The sequence below is a fragment of the Trachurus japonicus genome, chromosome 5 (genome assembly GCF_045865225.1).
Source record: "Trachurus japonicus isolate A0001 chromosome 5, Traja_1.0".
NCBI lineage: Eukaryota > Metazoa > Chordata > Actinopteri > Carangiformes > Carangidae > Trachurus > Trachurus japonicus.
The window spans coordinates 27,879,518-27,895,244 of record NC_140911.1 but is presented as its reverse complement, the minus strand read 5'-3'; the positions used below and the strand labels follow the sequence as shown (position 1 = coordinate 27,895,244).

At 42.4% G+C, this 15,727-nt stretch overlaps 2 protein-coding genes across 2 annotated transcripts; one reads left to right on the top strand and one right to left on the bottom strand.

Annotated features, from left to right (window-relative positions):
* Positions 1-795: 795 nt before the first annotated feature.
* LOC146987787 (rab GDP dissociation inhibitor alpha) lies at positions 796-4,549 on the top strand. The gene is made up of 11 exons (XM_085777152.1): positions 796-937; positions 1,867-1,974; positions 2,071-2,167; positions 2,259-2,393; positions 2,885-3,083; positions 3,176-3,307; positions 3,417-3,516; positions 3,609-3,780; positions 3,951-4,095; positions 4,214-4,268; positions 4,386-4,549. The coding sequence occupies exons 1-11, from the start codon at positions 896-898 to the stop codon at positions 4,530-4,532; spliced, it is 1,332 nt and encodes a 443-aa protein (XP_085633278.1). The 5' UTR covers positions 796-895; the 3' UTR covers positions 4,533-4,549.
* Positions 4,550-8,602: 4,053 nt separating this feature from the next.
* ndufaf3 (NADH:ubiquinone oxidoreductase complex assembly factor) lies at positions 8,603-15,100 on the bottom strand. Its single transcript, XM_085777151.1, has 5 exons — positions 14,957-15,100; positions 11,275-11,470; positions 11,094-11,160; positions 9,302-9,402; positions 8,603-9,164 (listed from the first exon to the last, which is right to left on the bottom strand). The coding sequence occupies exons 1-5, from the start codon at positions 15,043-15,045 to the stop codon at positions 9,057-9,059; spliced, it is 561 nt and encodes a 186-aa protein (XP_085633277.1). The 5' UTR covers positions 15,046-15,100; the 3' UTR covers positions 8,603-9,056.
* Positions 15,101-15,727: the final 627 nt, after the last annotated feature.

Genomic DNA, 15,727 nt, shown 5'->3' with positions numbered 1-15,727 from the left:
CATGGGTAATGGAGGTTTTGTAGCAACCTCATTCATTGTCATCATTGACTGTAGCTTAATGCGATGTAAAGCTGGTTACTGATTCCAGCTGTTTAATAAAACCCGGTACATTTACTGAAGTAGCCTACTTTCAGAGATCCATGTATTACCAAAGAAACTCTATTTACCGTCTTTGGTATTACTGACATAATAGAGGCCACAGGAAACTGAGCAGTCCATACTCAAGGGCAGGGCTGGTTCTAGGATTTTGGTGGCCCTAAACAAGATTTAGATTATTGTGGCCCCCAAAATTTAACACACACACACACACACACACACACACACACACACACACACACACACACACACACACACACACACACACACATACCTCCAGGGAACTACTCAAATAAAAAAATATTCAAACTTTATTAACCCTTTACAAAAGCAGAAGGACCCTAAACACTTGAACACCGTAACAGTATTATTGTGCATGTACTTTTTATTATACATTATACTAATGTCATGATCTTAATGTACTATCTCAATCTGCAACTTCTAGGAAACCTCACCTCTCACTGTTAATCTCTTTCAATCGCTCTCTCTCACACACATATGCATGCGTGTACACATGCACACATACGCACGTGCATACACACACACACACACACACACACACACACACACACACACACACCATTGTATAGTAGGTGTCAGTCTTAATAGGATTATTGCATTATTAAGGAACACAAAGCTCTAATCATAATCACCTGTGTCTGTGTGTGTCTGTGTACATGCACATGCCTGCACGTGCACATGCACGGACACATACGCAGGCAGATAAACACACACACTGCAAAAGGAAAAGCCTTAGGACTCTGTGAAGCAGTGAGGGACAAGTGGAGAAAGGTTCAGCATGCAGGAATATGATGTTATAGTGCTCGGAACTGGACTTAAGGTAAGAAAACCTGTCGTGCATGTGAACTCCTGCAAGAGTCATGTGAGGAAAATAATGCATGTGTCAGTTCAAGGGGTTAGGGTTCACTCAGACCGCACCTGAAGAACACAGGTAACTGGCAGTTATTCTGTTCAATTAGAAGCTGACACAAATGTTGTCTGATATTTAGTGTGTGAATGAAAGTGTAGAGGATAGTTATACTCAGAATATGTTTTAATTGGGGCGGTTGGTAGCTCAGTTGGTGGAGCACCCGTCCCATGGCTATTAGTCCTCACTGCAGACGGCAGAGTCCCAGCCCTGTCCTGCGTGTCATTCCCTCCCATTTCCTCTCTCTCAACTCTCCTGTCCATTAAGGGTGAAAAAGCTCCTCAAAAAATATATTTAAAAAAAGAAAGAATATGTGTTAATTTCAAATGAAAAAAATTTGATGGAACTTTAAATTCTTGACATTACAATTCACATCCAAATCTGATCATTGCACATGACAATCTATTTACAGTGAATCAGAAAGTTAAATTACTTTTACACTGGATACAAAGGCGTAAAACATGACAGAGACTTGTCTTTTATTTGACTGTAAATAAAGTTTATCCTTAAGACCAGTTCAAAGTCGTACCGTTCATCAATTTTATGATCTACGTCATATTGTTCTTGAAGCCCAGATGCAGAGACGCACTCTTTATATGTTTACATGTTTCATGCTTAAAAACATCCTGAAATATCAGTTATTTCATGTCCTCTCTGACTATATTAGCCTACTCTTCATAGTTTATGAAATAATAAGGTTTGTCAGTAGAATTCTTTCCATGTTTTTAACCTTGTGTTGACCCTCTAATCACCTGTTGACTGTTGAAAGAGATTTATAGCAATGAATGACATCGTGATGCTTGTCCTGATCTGATCATCTGACTGCTCCCTGTCTCTCTCAGGAATGCATCCTCTCTGGTTTAATGTCTCTGGGTGGGAAAAAGGTTCTTCACATTGACAAAAATCAATTCTATGGAGGAGAGAGCGCATCAATTTCTCCCCTTGAGGAGGTGGGTTCACACAAAAGCAACACATGGGCGGGCGTGCAATGCATAACAAAAGGTGTGCGACACGTGTTGTTAACCAATGAGTTTCTGCCTTTACAGCTGTACAAGAAGTTTAAAGTTCGAGGTCCTGGTAAATCCATGGGTCGTGGGAAAGAATGGAACGTTGACCTCATCCCCAAATTCTTTTTTACCAACGGTGAGAGCTGTTTTACTCATCTGAAGGGTAAATGTGTAGTGCATTCTGTGTGCTTAAATGTGTTTCCATGAATTCTGTGTGTTCGCATTAGGTGAGCTGGTGAAGATCTTGGTGCACACTGATGTTACTCGGTATCTGGACTTCAGAGTCGTTGAAGGCAGCTTTGTTTACAAAGGAGGGAAAGTGCACAAAGTCCCTGCCACGGAGGAGGAGGCCCAGGCTTCAGGTGATGCTCTTTGTTAGCCTGGTGTCAAATCCATTTCCATTTCCATGCATCAATCTGTTTAAAGGTGTACAGAAATGGCCGTTTGTCCTGTTTGTCGCGCCGAGTTGTCACGAGCTGCAACACGAGTTTACCCGAGTAAGGAAAACGAATTTGATTGGTCGTTATCGAGCGGGCGGGATATTCAAAGCTTGGGGCGAGCCCGAGCTCCGTGTGTGTGTGCGTCTCAGACGTTTGAATGACGGATTACGGATCCAATATCAGTGGCTGGTGAATGGTGTACAGGCTGACGTATAATTCGTGCGCCTGCATTATCCAATGCGGGAAAAAAAATACACACTTTCATCCCGGATTTACTCAAAAATAGAATTTTGTACAAAGTTTGGCCTACATCGTCTGATAGATGAGTTATTACACTAATTTTATGACCCAGACTGGTCTTAAATTCAATTTTCTTTTCTGTACACTAATCTTTTTTTTTTTTAATGTTGTAGATCTGATGGGCATGTTTGACAAGAGGAGGTTCAAGAAGCTGCTTGTCTTTGCCCTGAACTTTGATGTGAGAAACCCTCGGACCTACCAGGACATAGACCCTAACAAAACCACCACGCGGGATCTTTTCTCCCGTTATGACCTGGGATTAGATGTTATGGAGCTCACTGGTCATGCGATAGCCTTACACAGCAGCGACAGGTCAGAGCTTCTGTGTACCAGATGCTGACAGATCCTCCTTGAAGTTGTAACCAACTTCATCTCATTGACCTTTTTACCTGTTGTTGCTGTAGTTACCTGGACCAGCCCTGTTTGGAAACCATCAGGAGGATCAAGCTGTACTCAGAGTCTTTGTCCCGCCACAACACCAGTCCATACATCTACCCTGTGTACGGCCAGGGAGAACTACCACGGGGATTCGCAAGGTTACACTCACACTAGTTCTGAGCATTATGATTCCAAACATTCATGCTGGCTACTGAAAGTGCAGCAGTATGTGTATCATGTTACCTATCCTGCATGTGTGTGCTTCAGGCTGAGTGCCGAGTACGGAGGAACCTTCCTGTTGAACAAAGCAGTGGACGAGATTGTGATGGACAACGGCAAAGTCACAGGGGTGAAATCTGATGGGAAGGTAAGGAAGATGCAAAAAAAAAAAACAGTGGTGGAGGCACTGAAGAAAATATCCCACCCTCAGTGATTTTGTCTTTCCTCCTTCTTGAACAGCTGTTCCAGTGTAAACAACTAATCTGTGATCCCAGCTATGTTCCCAATCGAGTGAGGAAAGTGGGGCGTGCCATAAGGGTCATCTGTCTCTTAAACCATCCAGTCAAAAACACCCACGAGGCCAGCTCATGTCAGATCATCATCCCTCAGGCTCATCTCAACAGGAAGTCAGGTAGCCTGCAGCGTTTGTCAGAAGAAATGAAATAAATAAATGATAAGTTTTATTTATTTCCTCCTGACATTTTGGCAGATTGTCATTTGAAATGTGTGTTTGCAGTTGACCACCTTTGATCCAAATGACTTAGAAGCAATGAATGGTCCTTCTCTGTTTGTTCCATGCAGACATCTACATATCTGTAGTGTCCTATGCCCATAACGTGGCCTCAGATGGGATGTACATCGCCACCGTCAGCACGACAGCAGAAACCAGTAACCCAGAGAAGGAGGTGCAGCCCGGGCTGGAGCTTCTTGAGCCGATCATGCAAAAGTCAGTAAAATGTCAAAGTATTTTTTTATATAGTATATATGTTTCATGGTTGTGTCACTGATTTTATGTGGACAGCAAATTGATGTTTTTTTTTTTACTGTGTCCTCCTTGAATCTAGATTTGTTTCAGTTAGCAATCTGTTCGTTCCCAATGAAGATGGAAAAAAGAGTCAGGTGATGAAAGAAATGAAAAAAAAAAAAAATATATATATATATATATAAAAAATGTACATGTATTTGTATGGCAGATGCAGTGTTGGTAACACGTTTTTCCTCTGTTCCTTATGTTAGATATTTGTGTCGCGCTCATGTGATGCAACAAACCACTGCGAGAGTGAGTGTGAGGACATCAGAGACCTGTACCAGCGGATCACCGGAGCAGAGCTTAGGTTCAGAGGATCACACAGACACCAGTCTCAGAACTCTGACGACGACTGATGGAGGCTTTCTTTAAAGTATATATTTTTTGGCGTTTTTGCCTTTATTTGATAGCAGAGTATAGATAGACAGGAAAGGGGGAGGCAGAGAGAGGGGGAAGACATGCAAGAAAGGTCTGCCTGACGCGGGATTCGAACCGGGGAAGCCTGCGTTGAGGACTGTAGCCTCTACATGGGGCGGTCGCCTTAACCACTGCGCCACGCACCGCCCCAACTGACGGAGGCTTTCAACGTCAGCACCAACCAACGTGTGTTTAGGTAGTGTGTAGACTGAACAGTGAGTGTGAACTCTGTAAAGGTTGAATGTCTTTTTGTCCCCTTCGTAAACCTCTTTAAATCATGATGTTGTTGGGAATCATTTTGGAAAATTTTGTCCTGTGTCACTTATTCTCTCCACTGCGTTCACATTGATGTGTTATGGCACAAGGTAATTATCTTATCGACCATCAACAGCACTTTCTTGCTGCCCAGGATTCCTTGTTAAAGGGGTATTTCAACATTTCGACAAATTGGCCCATTGCCATAATCCCTATAGTCTTAGCAGTAGGTTTGTTACCTCTAATTGTCGGCGCAAGCTACTTTTAGATCAGTGGGGCAGAGATGCGAGCTGCTCAGCTAATGCAACAGAGGCTCATGGTATTTCTACGTTTCCCTCATCAACAACTCCAAAACACTCTGGTGGACAAGTTGTGACCTGCACATTCACCACGCTATGAAATAATTATGTAATGTTACGACACATGAAGCAAATTCAAGCTTTTGAAATCACTTCTTTCCCGTTACACATTTGCCTCGAAAACAACTTGTTTTCTCGTAACGTTGCATTAATATTTCATAGCGTGATGAATGTGCCGGTCACAACTTGTCCACAAGAGCGTTTTAGAGTTGATTGTGTATTTGATGAGTTTGATGAGGGAAAGCTGGAAATACCATATGCCTTCGTAGTGTAGCTCTGAGCAGCTCACGTCTCTGCCCTGCCGATCGAAAAACGGCTTGCACTGACAATTAAAGGTAATGAACCTACCCATAAAACTATAGGGATTATGGCAAGGGGCGAATTTGCCAAAATGTTGAAATATCCCTTTAATGTGGTATAGCTCTTCATTAACCATATAAATGATTCCTTTAAATGGGTCAAGGTGACGTAAGTGCAATACAACCAGTGTATCTATTGTGCAGCATAGCATCAGGTGAATGTAATCAAGCAGCACCCTTCTTGTCGACAACAGGGATTTAATCATTCAGGCTGACGCTGGCCGTGTGCTACACAGATAGATGATTAGAGATGATTCACAATGATCTGCAGAGGATTTGCGGATTCTCAATCTATGGAGCTTATGTGAGGGAAGGACAAAGCCACTGAATTATGTCAGATGCTGAACACTGGCAGCTTGTTGGTGCCCGCGCTGATGGAGGCCAGGGACACAAACGCACACATGTAAGAGGCTTATCCAAGTGAAGGACAGTCACCACCAACACCTCAGGCTGAGGCTCCGGACACTTTCACATGGATGAAATGTTCATCTGCTGCACAGAAAACAATCAGCTCTTCTTCACTGTGTCTGTTTAACCGTCCTCTTGTGTTAGGGCCCGTTTTTAGATTTTAAATGCATAAAAGTACCACATGTTTATTGCATCAAGGCTTTTGTGCATTTGTGTTGTTAGGGTCGGTTTCGCCCCGGTTATAACGATAAGAACAATAATGAGAGTTAAAGGGACAACGAGGAGTTTGTATTTGGTTATAAAAAAGTCTCACATTAATGTGGATGAATCTACACTACCTACACTTGTTAATGGCTCCATTTTCGAAATATATCGTTTTGTCTCTATCGTTATTTTGTTATTTTAAAACTGAAATCAAGTGCAAACCAAGCTTTTCATGGATAAAGAAGCCTAACAACATAACCACGATATGACAAACAAATGGGATGATAAATAATTGTTTTTAGTGTGTTTTACAGCTGACTTAAAGGATCATAGGGCAGGATTTGTGAGAAAATACCGGAAAATACCCATGCGTTTTACGTTTTTTAAATAATAATGGGTGAGGAAGCGTTCAAAACCAAAAAGAACGAGCCCATCTGCGTATCTCTCGATTGCCCTGAACGGGGTCTGTGCTGCAAAATGCGCTGCTATTCAGGGGGTGAATTTCGCGCGCTGGCCGGCGGACCTGACGTCAGCGCGTCCACGACTGCCTTCGAATGGATCAATGGAATGGAGACATGAAGAGGGCAACCGCGGCAGAGCGATTGATATAGTAACAGAGTGGCGACACTCCCTGTTATATCAATCGCTCTGAACCACGGTGGATCCAAATTAGACCTACTGTTACTGCCAGCAAACGACCCAGCACAACTGAAAGCCCTGTTAAAAGCACCCCCCCCCCCCCAACGCCACTCTCTCTCCCCCTCCCTTCACACACATACACAGCAGCAGGCAGGTCACTAACTTACACACCCTCTCCCTCTTCACTACTGTCTTATTATTAGCCGTTAGCCGCAGCTAGCAGTTAAAAGCCGACGTTATAACTTTAACAACGTTATCAGGCAGGTGGACAAACGTCCTCTTTTGCCCGGACACGTCCACTTTTCACGTCCTGGCCGGCGTGTCCGCGACGCGTCCGTTTTTTTTTTTTTTTTTAATGAAATCATGAATATGTCCGGTGTTGATTGGTTTTCATGGGACCGCGGACCCTGACAGATGCGGTCCGACACCCGGACCCGGCGCGTTAATTCTCAGTACCGGCCTGTAGGAGTAGGAGCCCATACAGATCCATGCAGAGGAGCTCAGAGGAACAGACAAGCAGCCTCCTGCTGCAGCACAGTGAAGAGGCAGGTGTGTGTGTGTGTGTGTGTGTGTCTGTCTGTCTGTCTGTCTGTCTGTCTGTGTGTGTGTGTGTGTGTGAGAGAGAGAGAACCTACAGTAAAATACCCCCCCTCCCTCCCTAGATAGGAAAGACTGTAAAGAGTAAAGTAAACAGCGAAGAGTCTGTGCGCGCTCCCGTGCCGGTGGCTTCGCTGGTTGCTGTAGTTACGCGCAGCGGCCGTCGCGTCACTGGCCGTTCTCATTAATCCTGCCCTATGATCCTTTAAAGGGACAATGAGGAGTTTTGGAAGGCAAAATTCTTGGACCAGCGCAAGATGGACGTCTTGCCAAGAATGCTTTCATTCATCAAAAGTCAGAGGTTCAAAGACGATCAGATACCATCGTAGGTCCGACCATAAACGGCGATTCGGCTGCGTTGTTATCATGACCTGCGGGCAGCGTCCACGAAACTGAAAGTAAGGAAACGCTGGTCGGCTCACCCAGCATTTCCACCAAATTATATAACAAAATAACGATAGAGACAAAATAATATATCTATCAAAAATGGAGCCATTAACAAGTGTGGTTAGTGTAGATTCATCCACATTAAAGCAGAAGTAAGCAGAATGTTTGTGTTAATATAAGTCTTAAATAGTTCTATCTTCTGACAGCAATCACTTCTATAGAGTGTTTGGTCTGAAACACGGGTCTGTCAGTCACTCTGCTCTGCTGTAAGCCGAGGAGAAAACTTTCCTTGTATCCTACAAGCTTTATCCAATGAGGAGAGAGAACGGCATAAAGGGGCGGTCCTCTCTGTGTGTGCAGCCAAGGGATGCGCGTGAATGTGGTGACGTAGGGACGAGGGCGGGGACTGCTAACTCCATCGGCTGACAGGAAGTTAGACAAAACCACCGGATCGCTTACTTCTGCTTTAAAAAAAATAAAACAAACAGAAAAATTTCACAAATGCTCTGGTTAAAATTATGACATTTGTGTTGTTAGGGTCGATTTCGCCCCGGTTATAACAATAAGAACAATATAATAATGAGAGTTAAAACTGAAAACAAGTGCAAAACCAAGCTTTTCATGGATGAGGAAGCTAGACAACATAACCACGATATGACAAACACATGGGATGATAAATAATTGTTTTTAGTGTGTTTTACAGCTGACTTAAGATTTGGGTCAGAACCAACCCTAACACAAGAAATGGTAGCAGAAAACTGTCAAGAGGAAGGTTCAACTGAAAAAATACAGTAAACCAGGTTGGTCTTATTACACATTTATGCTATGTATGAAAACACATTACATGAATAATGTAGAGTACTTAAATATATAATTTATACACCCAGTGTTTCAGTACAAGAATACAGATGCATTTCATTGCAGTCTAATTTGCATCACCGGTGTCTTCACTTGACTGCTGAGCACGAGAACAAGCACATACACACACACACACACACACACACACACACACACACACACACACACACATACACAGACACAGACATACACACACTTCTACACTTCAGTCCAAATGCTTGTGCAGATCGTCGTCAGCTCAACCGGTGCCTCAGGTCAAGGGACAACAGCTGCTGCTCTCTGACTGCTGCTATTACTCCATGATGTAACTGCTGGAACCATACGCTGAGGTGGAAACCACTGCTTTTTGTTCCTTTGGGAGGTTTGTGGAGAAGGACAATATCCACCTCCTTATTCCTTATTCCCGTTTGACTTCCAGGGCCGTGCTGACGGGCGGAGGGATCAGACCAGCAGCTGTAACCCGTCTCTCGCTGCTCAGGAAGTTAAAGGTTGCACATGCATTTGGCTGAAAAACAGCAGAGATGAAAAAAAAAAAAAGAGTAGAGTTAGGACAGCTGTGCAGTCGATGGTGAGACAGTCAGAAAGTCATCCACTCCCATGGTGTCAGGGTGAGGATAGGAACTTAAAGTGGACATATTTTACCGTGTCCTGCACCTCCACAGCGATGCCTTTTTTCTTGAGAAGAGCGAGGACTGAGGGGTCGATCCGCTCCAGCCGTGCACCTGTTCCCAGCACAAGGATCTCTGCACAAATAACAGGAAAATAACATGACACATCATTTATGTTGGGACTGCATTTGTCAGTTATATAGGCTACATCCATTATGAATTGAGGTATGACAAAATGAATCAATCAAATCTGGCTTTTATGCTATAGTCTCATAGTGATTTTATTCTATTTTACAGTTTTATACTCTTTCTTATTGTTATCTTTCTCCTATTTCTATCCTGCATTTTATTCTATTCTATTTTATAAAATTTTATTGTTGTTAAAAGTTGTTATTTTATTTATCTATTTTCTTCCGTGTATTGCTATATTTTATTTTATTGTTGTTTTTAATCTTCGTGCATTAGTCTGCTTGCTTTTTCCTGTTTTACCTCCTATATATATATTGTTCAATCAAAATGTAAAGCACTTTGAACGGCATCTATTTGCTTTGAAAGGTGCTATATAAATAAAAATGAAGGAAACACATGCATGACTGCATGAAGCTTCCATACAAGGCTGAACTGCTGCTATACCAGCATGCACTCCCTGCTCATAAACCAGTCTGTCACCCAGTCCTCCCATGAAGCTGGCCCAGCCTGCCCACCAGACGCTGCCTACATCAGCTCTTGTTAAACTGACTGATTCCATATCCATGTTTTCCCATATTCCATGTTGTAAGCTGTTTTCTTGTCTGTATACAACATCTATGTCATGTCTGCCCGTCCTGGGTGAGGCTAAGGACAGAGGATGTTGTTATGATGCTGTGTAAAGCCCTTTGAGACAAACTGTTTGTACTAACGGGCTATACTAATAAAATGCCTTGCTTTAATAGGTCACTGAAATATTTGACAATAATGATGTGAATCATGTTCCCAGTCACCAGGTCTCAGATTTTAGACTAGTGTGGTAGATAATATCTTCCTCCACTGTCATCAAGACATCAAATGAGGAAGTAACCTCAAGTTCATTTAAGATGTGCTTAAAGGGATAGTTCACCCAACATTGAAATTTCACTCATTATCTACTCCCCCTCATGTGGACTAAGGGCTGGGAGAAGTTTCAGAGTCCTCTGTGGCTTCTCTGAGTTACAGGGGGTCTCGGCGTAGCAGTGCATGTCCATATAACGGTTGCAAATGGATACCAACTGTCTTTGTAACAAAAAGACACACCAAAAAACATCCAAATACCTCCATGCTGCTCGTATGTAATGTCCGTCTTGTCTCGAAAAAAATTAAATAAGTCTATATTTCAAGCTTGTTTGTAGCAGAAGCTTCTCAAAGCTCCTCTTCCCGGTTCGTCAAATTTGGACGAACCAGGGTCCGTCCTCTTTCTAGTTCGTCCAGCTTCCGCTACAAAACAAGCTTGAAATATAGACTTATTTAATTTTTTTCGGGACAATTTCGCATTTCGGGGCTTCAATACAAGACGGACATTACATACGAGCAGCATGGAGGTATTTGGATGTTTTTTGGTGTGTCTTTTTGTTACAAAGACAGTTGGTATCCATTTGCAACCGTTATATGGACATGCACTGCTACGCCGAGACCCCCTGTAACTCAGAGAAGCCACGGAGGACTCTGAAACTTCTCCCAGCCCTTAGTCCACGTGAGGGTGAGTAGATAATGAGTGAAATTTCAATTTTGGGTGAACTATCCCTTTAACACCACCAAGACATTTTAAAAACTCATCTGTGTGTTTGCTTGCTTTTTTTTCCTTTATTTTTTACCTATTCTTGGTTCAAGCATGTGGAAGAGTGACACACTTTCCTCTGTGATGTCCTTATAACTGCCAACCTGCAAAAAGAGGAATAAAAAAAAAAAAAAAAAAAGACACAGAAAGTTGTTTAAACTAAATACAATGAATCAACAAACTGTGATTGGTGAAACCAGTCTGGACATGATACTCACATTCCACTGCAGAATGGCAGGAGGCAGCACGGCGCAGGGTCCATACACCCTGTTGCCATCGATGTTGAATCCTCTGGGACTGTAACTCTGGATCATGATGCCGCTGCCCGGCTCCTTCTGCATGACGGACACCGTGGTTCTTTGGTACATCTCATCATCACTGGGTCCCAGTCGATGAGCACGAGAAAGAAGCAGGCTGGAACGAAAGACGGGGAAACACAGTTAGAAACAACAACATATTTTTCATGTATATAAATATGTTGTTTTTTATTTTTAGATGGGTATTTTATTATAGATTTGTGGTTAAATACTTTTATTCAATTTGCTTCATTCTTCTTATTTTTCTCTTTGCATACTGTGAATACCTGCTGCTGTAGCACAGCAGTTTCTAGCATCTCTCATCTTATCTTATAAGACGGGGAAACAGAGTTAAAAACAACAACAACATATTAAAGGGATAGTTCAACATTTTTGGCAAATTGGCCCATTGCCATAACCCCTATAGTCATAGCAGTAGGTACATTACCTTTAATTGTCGGTGCAAGCTGTTTTTAGAACGGCGGAGAAGAGCGGCGAGCTGCTCAGAGCTACGCTACGGAGGCTAAAGGGATTTCTTGGTTTCCCTCATCAAACTCATCAAATACACAATCCAACAACTCCACAACGCTCTGGTGGACAAGTTGTGACCTGCACATTCACCACGCTATGAGATAATAACAGAACATTACGAAATGGAGCCGTTTTCGAGGTAAATACAAGCTGTGTCCCAATTCAGGGGCTGCACATTTATAAGTCTATGATAGAAGCGGTGTATCCTCCGAATGCAGGGGAAAAGAGGATGCATTTGTAGGAGCCTTCGAATTTGGACGAATTGGGACAGCCTTCGCGCAGCACTGTGACGTAATCGGCCTTCAAATCCACCCTCCGAAGGCTGCAGCCCCTGAATTGGGACACAGCTACTGTGCAGAGTCTGCTTGCTGAAAAACTGTCCCTGAACGCAACGCGCATCAGCAGTTTTGCATGAATTTCCCTCTAAAACAACTCTGTCTCGTAACATTCCAGTTGTTGGATTGTGTATTTGATGAGTTTGATGAGGGAAACCAAGAAATTCCTTTAGCCTCCGTAGCGTAGCTCTGAGCATCTCACAGCTCTGCTCCGCCGTTCTAAAAATAGCTTGCACCAACAATTAAAGGTAACAAACCTACTGCTATGACTATAGGGATTATGGCAATGGCCAATTTACCAAAATGTTGAACTATCCCTTTAAGTGAACAAGTTATATAGGTATCTGCATGAAAAACTCTAGGTTTGAAAGAGTGTGTGTTTTGTCATTATTACACACAGGGCTTATATCTGTACTGTCCTCCACTTTAAATTTGACAGAAACAGCAGAGCTGCTGCCATATGGCCCAGTTTAAAAGCCAGAAATCCCATGGCAGCCTACGGACAGGGCCCACAGCCAGGGGCTTTAGCCTGTTTCTGCAGCCAACAAACAAGCATTTGTGCTTGTGTAAGGAGCCGGGGAAGTTTCATCCTCCTGTTGTTCCCACACTTCTCCTCCCTGGAACCTGACTATCACAGAAATCTGAGCAAGTTCAGCAATCCTTTGTTTCTGAGAAGTGCTGCAGTGTATTTGCTGTCTCAACAGCTCAGTGGGCTCATGAGGTGAGCTGGCCTGAACAGGGTGAATGTAATGACTGACTCCAGTAGGTGGAGCCAGAGCTGCAGATCTGAGGGGGATGAAGATTTGGGTTATGATCAAAGGAGTTACAGTGGAGGAAGCAGTGTGCATTCACCAGAAACAAAACCTGGGCCTAATAATAGGCTAACTGTTCTTTTCTTCCACGGTGTTGCTAAGCAATGTGTTGATCAATCATCTCTAGGAAATTGAATCAAGTGAACTGAACTTAGTTTTTGTCTTGAAGACGTTTGGCCCCTAATCCAAGTGGCTTCATCAGAGACTGGCTGGTCTGAAACATGGTGGATGACTCAGGTATTTGTTTCTTGACAGAACAATGAGAGTGTAATGTGAAAGTGGAAAAACCTTCTCTTAACAGAGGAGGGGTTTACGCCACAATCTCTCCCGTCTACAGCATTGTCCTTTCCTCTTTACCAAAAAAAATTCAATAACATCCTCAAAGTGTCAATATCAGACAGAACCAACCAATCAGACTGGCCAGTCTAGTCTACACGAACTGATGAAGCCACTTGGATAAGAGGCCAAACATCTTCAAGACAAAAACTAAGTCCAGTTCACTTGATTCAGTTGCCTAGATTGGCCTTTGATCTGGACTGGACTGGAGTATTGATCATGGAAATGGTCATTGACGTGACTACGGATCTTAATCAACTCTGTACAGCAAACATCCCAGTGTTCTGTGTAATAAAGAAAGAAAATGGTGTACAATTATTGTTCTCAGTTTCACCATTTGAGTCATGCTTGTTCTGGTTATTCTACATTGACTGACTGTAAGTTCTGTAGGCTACTGTTGTTAGCCTACTCCCTGTGCCCCCACCAGGAAATACTCTGGACAAGCCCCTGGTGTTGATCCATCAGATCTTCACTGGGCAGAAATCATCACCAACACTCATCTCATCTCATCACATCACATGCTCAGGGCCGTTGTATAGGGGAGAAAGGTGATGTTAATTCTAGGGGCCCAGCGCCCAGTGGGGCCCATAAAAAACCCCTGTAGTCTAATCTTTGTATGACTGATTTATTCTGCGTAAGACCCTGACTAATCCTCATAGTACACTGTACAAACTCAACATCTTTCCAAGAATATTTGTCTTATTTCTTGTCCAAATGTCTCATTTCTAGTCAAAACTAATCTCTTTCCACTTAAAATAAGACTCATTGCCTAAAAATTCACTGGTTTTTAGATAATTTTCACTTAAATTCACAATAAATAGAAAAATTTGCCAGTGAAAGTAAGTTTTTTGTGCTTGTAATAAGGAAGAAAAACTTGCTCCACTATCAGATTTTCTACTTATTCCAAGTGAAAATCTGCTTGAAAGAAGTAAAAAGTGTCTAAAAACAAGCTACTTTTAATATATGATATATATAATATGTGTCTTATTTTAAGTATAATGAGATTTGTTTTGACTAGAAATTACATTTGACTAGAAATAAGACAAATATTCTTGCTAAGATACTTGAGTTTTTGCAGTGTAATGCTGCATTAGCATCAAAACAAAGAAGGCTAAATAAAAAACGATAACATAGTCTAAGAAAAAAAAGGAAAAGTTAGGGGGAGGGGCCCACTTTAGTATTCTTTAAGGGGGGCCATGATTCCTAGCAACGGCCCTGCACATGCTCACTGTTCTCTGACCCGTCTGCCTTCAGTCAGTCCATACAACTAACATAGCCTAGTACTAACCGAGTTAACTGCGTGACACACAGTGATGGATGGTGCAGCTCCAGTCTACAACTACCAGGACACTGATGCCACACAAACATGTTGAAACATTAACATCACCTGGTTCAACCCAACTCATGTGATAGTTCAGCATTTCACAATAAAGACGTGACTCAGTCCAGTGGTCTGAGTCTCCCAGGAGGAGACAGAGACCTGAGTCTGAGCTGCAGCGGTCACACCAGCAGACAGTTACCTAACGGAACCTCTGCGCTCTGCTCTGGTTCAGTCTGAGAGAACCAGACCTCTGGATGAAAGTCACCTACCTGGAGAAGACAGGTGCTGTCCTGCAGGACAACAGGCAGCGGGCTGTCGCTGTCCTCAGCAGCAGCCTGGAGCACACGGCGGCAGACATGTTGACGGAGCCGGTAACTGACTGACAGACGGGGGACAGAGTTCAGTGTGACACCAGCTGCGCGTTTCCGGTCTTGTGTAACGCAAAATCGAACAGAACTCATGGATGAGTTGACTCAGAGATGGGACCATGGATGTATTGGATGGGACACATCATATTTCGAGTCTCTGAAATAGGAATTGAACCAAAAAAATAAAAATGTTGTTATTATGTTATTTTATAACTTATTGATTTTATAATGTATTTATTCGACCATTTTTGTCTTTATACCACCTCTGTTATCAGTTTATGCCTTATCATGTCTTGGAATGTCTGTCGTTTTGTTCTTTATCTGTTCCTACACTCATTATCAAATGTTATAAATAAATAAATGAATAAAAGGGAAATACACATCATGTTTATAGAGAGAGGATCTTTGTTAATATTTCAGGTTCTACAAAGTTTTTCATTGATTTATATGAGAGATTATTAGTAGCCTATGTTGGAGGGAGTTAATAACAGCATGTAAATTTGGGAAATTATTTTTTATTTATTCTGTGTATTCAGTAGTTCATGAACACATAATCAACAGCATAATAACATAACAGCAAAGTGCATCAATTGGCAGACAAGACAACATTATCCCTATAGTCCTTTATTAAACAAATCAATTAATAAGAAAACAAAACAAAAAGAGATATTA

Coding starts and splice junctions, on each gene's coding strand:
- ndufaf3 (XM_085777151.1), bottom strand. CDS start 15,045: ATGTCTGCCGCCGTGTGCTCCAGGCTGCTGCTGAGGACAGCGACAGCC. Junction 9,403..11,093: donor CATGCTTGAACCAAGAATAG/GTAAAAAATAAA, acceptor TTATTTGTGCAG/AGATCCTTGTGCTGGGAACA. Junction 9,165..9,301: donor CTGTGGAGGTGCAGGACACG/GTAAAATATGTC, acceptor GCTGTTTTTCAG/CCAAATGCATGTGCAACCTT.
- LOC146987787 (XM_085777152.1), top strand. CDS start 896: ATGCAGGAATATGATGTTATAGTGCTCGGAACTGGACTTAAG. Junction 2,394..2,884: donor GGAGGAGGCCCAGGCTTCAG/GTGATGCTCTTT, acceptor TTAATGTTGTAG/ATCTGATGGGCATGTTTGAC. Junction 3,781..3,950: donor TCATCTCAACAGGAAGTCAG/GTAGCCTGCAGC, acceptor TGTTCCATGCAG/ACATCTACATATCTGTAGTG.